General features: G+C 56.4%; 2 protein-coding genes across 3 annotated transcripts in view; one reads left to right on the top strand and one right to left on the bottom strand.

The window, feature by feature from the left end:
* Nucleotides 1–954, top strand: part of FER1L5 (fer-1 like family member 5) — a 16451-nt gene extending 15497 nt beyond the window's left edge. The window contains exon 51 of the mRNA XM_015882914.2: nt 81–954. Within this exon, the coding sequence (XP_015738400.1) occupies nt 81–149 (69 nt within the window). The 3' untranslated portion in view covers nt 150–954. The remainder of the gene's footprint in view (nt 1–80) is intronic.
* Nucleotides 326–5139, bottom strand: part of LMAN2L (lectin, mannose binding 2 like) — a 5778-nt gene continuing 964 nt past the window's right edge. Inside the window, exons 3-9 of one of the 2 annotated variants that reach the window (XM_015882918.2) lie at nt 4902–5019; nt 4686–4768; nt 3703–3735; nt 3140–3301; nt 2947–3061; nt 1806–1925; nt 326–1666 (exon numbers count right to left, since the gene is read on the bottom strand). In XM_015882918.2, coding sequence (XP_015738404.1) covers nt 1524–1666; nt 1806–1925; nt 2947–3061; nt 3140–3301; nt 3703–3735; nt 4686–4768; nt 4902–5019 — 774 coding nt within the window. In that variant the 3' untranslated portion in view covers nt 326–1523. The remainder of the gene's footprint in view (nt 1667–1805; nt 1926–2946; nt 3062–3139; nt 3302–3702; nt 3736–4685; nt 4769–4901; nt 5020–5139) is intronic. The other variant, XM_015882919.2, reaches the window with a different exon arrangement.

The raw sequence follows: 5139 nt of genomic DNA, 5'->3' as shown, positions 1-5139 counted from the left end.
CCCCATCCCCATCCTATCCCCATCCCCATCCCCATCCCATCATAGAGCCCTGCTGAGCCCCCCCTGTGCCTCCCCCGCAGGGTTATATCGCCATGAAGCTGGTGAACCCGCTGCAGGGGCCGCGCTTTCATGCTGGGAACAAAAGCTGAGCATCCACAGCAACAGAGGGACAGCACGCAGCCAGGGGTGGGATACAGAGCTCCAAGGGGATGCGACACAGCCACATCATCTCCTGTATTAAATGAGAATGGAGATGGGTGCTCTGTGAGCTGTGCCGGGAGGGGGCTGAGGGTGAGGAGGGCGCTGAGGGTGAGGAAGGCAGCGGTGCCACACACACACACCAACATTTATTCCAAGACAGGTCACAGCTGGGAAGAGTCGCACATGTTTCACTCCTGGCTCTCAGGCAAAACAGAGGCCAAACATCACAGAGCAGCCCCTTCCAGGCCCAAATCAGCCCCTTCCAGGCCCCAAATCAGCCCCTTCAGGCCCCAAAACAGCCCCTTCCAGGCCCAAATCAGCCCCTTCCGGCCCCAAATCAGCCCCTTCCAGGCCCCAAATCAGCCCTTTCCAGGCCCCATTTGCACTTCTAAGAAGCTTCCAGCCACCCCTATCCAAACATCCTGCCCACAAGGCACCGTTCCCCATATGCTGGGAGCCATCCTGGAGCACAGCACCCACAATCTGTGCTCACAGCCCCCTGGGCACCCCATAAATCCATGAGAGAGGCCAGCAGGAGCCCAATGCAGTCCCTGGGGTGAAGGTGGTTTGTGCTGCTCCTTCCCATAAGAAACACAGCGAGGAGTCACTGACACAAGCAGTCACTGAGGTAGGAATAAACCAGGACTCCCTGGAAGGCAGCGAGGGCTGCGGCTCTGAGAGACCCCCCCCCTTTGTTCAGCTGTTCCTGGGTTGCAAAGCAAAGACATGCAGGTGGTGGGAGGTGAGTGGAGGCACAACATGCCGGACAGGGGCAGAGCTGAGCCCCAGGGTGGCAGCAAACAGGGATTGAGGAGGGAGAGCGTGGGATTAAACCCTGCATGGGGTGAGGGGGAAATAGTCAGCGTGTCCTCAAAGCACCCCCAAAGCTGGGGGGGAATGGGATGGAGGGGTTGCAGAGAAGCTTGAGGGTCTCTAAAGAAGGTCTGAGGTGGGTGATGGAAGCAGCCCAAGCAGAACAGCTTGGTAAAGCCCTCCTGGAAATGAAACTGCTGCATAGGGGTTATTGCAGGAAGCTGGCAAGGAAAGCAGGGCTGGGAATTCACAGCCAAAGAGGTGACATCCAAAGTGCTGCCATTGCATTGTGAGCCACCCAGCAGCTCCCAGAGCCCAGCTCCAGCTCCAGCTCCCAGCAGGGGGACGCAGCAGCTCCAGCCCCAGCACAACGTGGGTCCCCTCTGACACTGGGGGAGTCCTGGAGCCCAGTGACAAACAGCAGCCGCCCCCACTGCGGCCATTGGGGACAGCAGGGGTGCTGCCATGGGGCAGCCCGTCACACTGCAGCTGTCAGGGGCTAAACTGCATCAATAGAAATGCTTCCGGCTCTGCTCCTGCCACTTGTTGTACACGATGACTCCGATAACGATGGCGAAGACGATGGCCACCAGGGAGAAGAAGACAATTAAGAAGAGAGCCAGGCCGCTCATGGGCTCCAGCGGCGCCTCCACTGCAGGGGAGAGGAACAGCTGTGAGACATCAGCAGCTCGTGGCCATCATCTTAACCAAAGCAACACGAATCCCAATGGAGCTCAGCTGCTTTGCTGGTGAGATGCCCCCCCTTTGTGCCTCTTAAACCCCCCACTTACTTCCTGGCAGCTTGAGGTTGTCCACCACAGGCAGGTAAACCTCCTTGTCCCGTCTCTCCTCCTCCGGCGTCCGCTCCACTGTCAGCTGGTAGAGCTTCAGAGAGATGATGTCGTGGTTGTCTGCAAGCAGAGGGGATGAACCTGAGGTGTCACCCACCTTAAAGGGCCCAGCCAGGGATGTGAGCAGCGCTGGTGGCACTGTGGGATGTCATCACTCAAATAACAGCCACACAGTGTTGGCTGTCCCCTCCCAATGGGACAACTCACCTCTCAGGGCAGGCTCTGTGCCCTTCCTAAACCTCCAACAGGAACCTTTAAGCTACTTAAACCAAGAAACAACAGCCCGGACTGGGCCATCATCTGACTCAAAGGCATTCACCCCCCCACACGCAACCCCCCCCCAGTGCAAAAGCAGTGTTAGAATCAGCCTCACATGACCCTATTTTCCTTTGCTCGTGACCGAGGTGTTATTAGTGGGACAACAGGAGTGCTCCAGGCCAGCCTGCCAGCTCCCGGGGCATTAGGCAGAGATCTGAGAAAGAAAAGGAACTTTTGTTGGAGCCAACAATGGGCCCAGCCAACAACCAGTGTGCTTTCATAGGGCATAACTCAAATCAGGCTTAAAACCTGCCCAGAGAGGCAGAGCTGGGTAACTCCGGGCCTCACAGCACCCCAAGCAGCGCTGCAAGAGAAGAGGAGGGAGCAGAGAAAGGTGAAGAGCTTCAGCTCCTGCAAAGCATCCATCAGCCCACGCAGCACCACTGCCCTTAGGAAATGCAAAGAGGAGATGGCAGCTGCCCTGACAGCACAGCCAGCACCTCTGATCTCAGTGTTTCCAGAGCTGCCTTTTAACCCCCAGCAGTGATCTCTGCCCATCACTGCAGGCTGAGCACTGAGGGTACAGATCAGGTGCTGTACATCACTGCCTGGAGGTCACCATCAGCCTCATCTGATGGCAGAGGGAGCTCAAGGAAAGTGCACAGCACACCCAGATCGGGACCTGAGCTCCCCAAGATGAAAAACAAAGCTCCCTCAAGCAGTGAAAGGTCCTCAAGCGCTTTCTAAGCCCCCTCCCCAGCTCAGCTGCACTTCCAGGCACCTAAAGCTGCACAAGAGCTGCTCAGTGACACCCAGCATGTACCTGAGAGGTCTCCGGTGACAGACGAGGTCCCAAAGTAATACCCACGGGGCAGGCGCACGCCCGGCACGTCGATGCAGTCCCTCCACTCCTGCTTCCCATCAATATCTATCAGCACCTGGAAGCAAAGAGGCTCCTGTAGCACTGGATATCAATCAGCACAGCTGCCCAAGAAGCCCCAGCAAACAGCACTCACTGTCAGCCTCCTCTTGACGTAGCGGATGACCAGGAAGGTGTCGTGGTTGAGGTTGCGCACCATGGCTGTGCAGCCCCCCAGCTCCGTGGGTCTGCCATCCCGGTCGTGGTCGTAGGTGAGAGAACCGTTGTTCACCATGGCAGAGATGTAGGGGAAAACACGCTGTGGGGAATAAGACTGACTCAGCTCCCAGCTCTGCCCCAGCATTACAGTGTGACTGCAGGGTCCAGAGATGCTGTTTGAGCTTTGGGTGGCCCCACTTGGAACCAGGAGCTGAGATCAGTGCGGATCTTTCCCTGCTCGGGGTATTCTATCACTGTGATTTCCTATGGCATCCTATTGACCCCATGCTCCTTCACCCCAGCTATGCTTCCCCTAAAAGCACAATCCCTGCTCAGCCCCTCACCTTGGCTACCACGCATTTAGGACAGAAGAGAAAGTCCTCCTGCTTGCTCCCTGCTCACACAGGGATGTCTGCAGCTCCAGCGAGGGAATTCCCTTACCAAGAGGATCAAAGTGAGACCAAGCAGCTCAGAAATGGGTAGGTGAGCAAGAGCAAGTACCTGATTTCCTGGGCTGTACCTCCTCTTCTGAGCCTGTGAGTCCAGGGTTATGGCAAAGCAAGAAAGAGCACAGAAGCAAAATGGTCACAGACCAGAGTTTAGCATGAAACTGCAACCTGGGAATCCTCCGTGCAAAGCTCAGTGAGGGCTAAAGGCAGATTGGGGGGGGTTCAGCTGCTGGGTGCCAAACCTGGGGCACACACATAGGATGCAGCTGGAGCCCTGCACATCTGCAGGACCAACATCACAGCAATCCCTGTATAGCACCAGGAACAACACAGGCTTTGGTCAGACCTCAGCAAGGCTCTGCTATGAGCACAAAGTCCAACCCCAGGCTGGAGGAGCCAGTAATGCCTGAATAAAGCCGGTGGTTGCTCAAGGTTTGTGCAGCATCTGCATGGTCAGGCATTGCAGCAGTGCCCTGTGTATCCTCTGGGGTCTGCAGAGAGGAATGAGGGCAGCTGTGGGGGTTAAAACAGCATCTGTATGGTAAGAGAAGCTGCAAAGGAGTGACAACATTGACTCCAATAACAGGGTTGGGGAGGTCAGGTTTTAACCCCAACCAGCACCAAAGAGCCCCAAACAAAAAGCACAAAGGTCTCCAGGCAGAGCAGCACAGTGCAGGCACGCTGTGCCCCCTCACAGCTGGGGGGGCTGCTTGGCTGCTGCTCTGCTTGAGCTCTATGAAGTCTGTGTGTGCTTCCCCCCAGCTGCTGCTTGTCTGCAAAGCACAGCAGCCCACCACACAGCGATGCTGACCCATTTGTTTTCTCCTACCCTGCTTTTTCTGGCTGCAGTTGACAACAAATCTGCTCATTATTGCCTCACTAGAAAGAAACCAACCACACAGAGAGAAGAAGAAAGCAAAGCAAGCTGAGCAATCCCTGCTGGCAGCCAATTGGCCTCTAGTTTCAGATCCAAAAAGCTCACACATCACTGGCTGCAAGTTGAGCTGCCACCGTGCACATCACCCCCCTGCTCACCTCCTGCTGCTTCTCCTCGTTGGGGTAGGTGTCCACAAACACCCCCAGGCCCAGGAAGTTATCCTTGCTTCCAAAGACAGGCCCTGCAAGGAAAGACAGACAGCATGAAGGGCAGCAGAGACCCTACAGGTCCCCAGAGGGATCCAAAGGAGCCGCTATAAGAGGTGACACCAACAGCCCTCCCTGCAGGCAGGACCTTCCTCCAGCAGGGTTTACCTTGCTGCATGCGGTCCTTGGTGTACCATATAGCAAAGCCATCCCCGTTCAGGTTCTTCTTGCCTTGCCCGTGGATTTTGAAGTGAACCTGCATCTCCCAGTCACGCAGGTAACACGGCTGTGAGGAGGAACAACCCCTCAGTCCCAAAATCTCTTCTATTGAACCCATTTCTCCAACCCCAGCCCAAGTCCTCACGCCGCCCCAGCGCACCCCACGCTCCTTAACACCACTCAGGGC

This window comes from Coturnix japonica, chromosome 22 (genome assembly GCF_001577835.2).
Source record: "Coturnix japonica isolate 7356 chromosome 22, Coturnix japonica 2.1, whole genome shotgun sequence".
Taxonomy (NCBI): Eukaryota; Metazoa; Chordata; class Aves; order Galliformes; family Phasianidae; genus Coturnix; species Coturnix japonica.
Note: the sequence above shows the minus strand (reverse complement) of the source record. Positions and strands in the feature narration are given on the sequence as shown.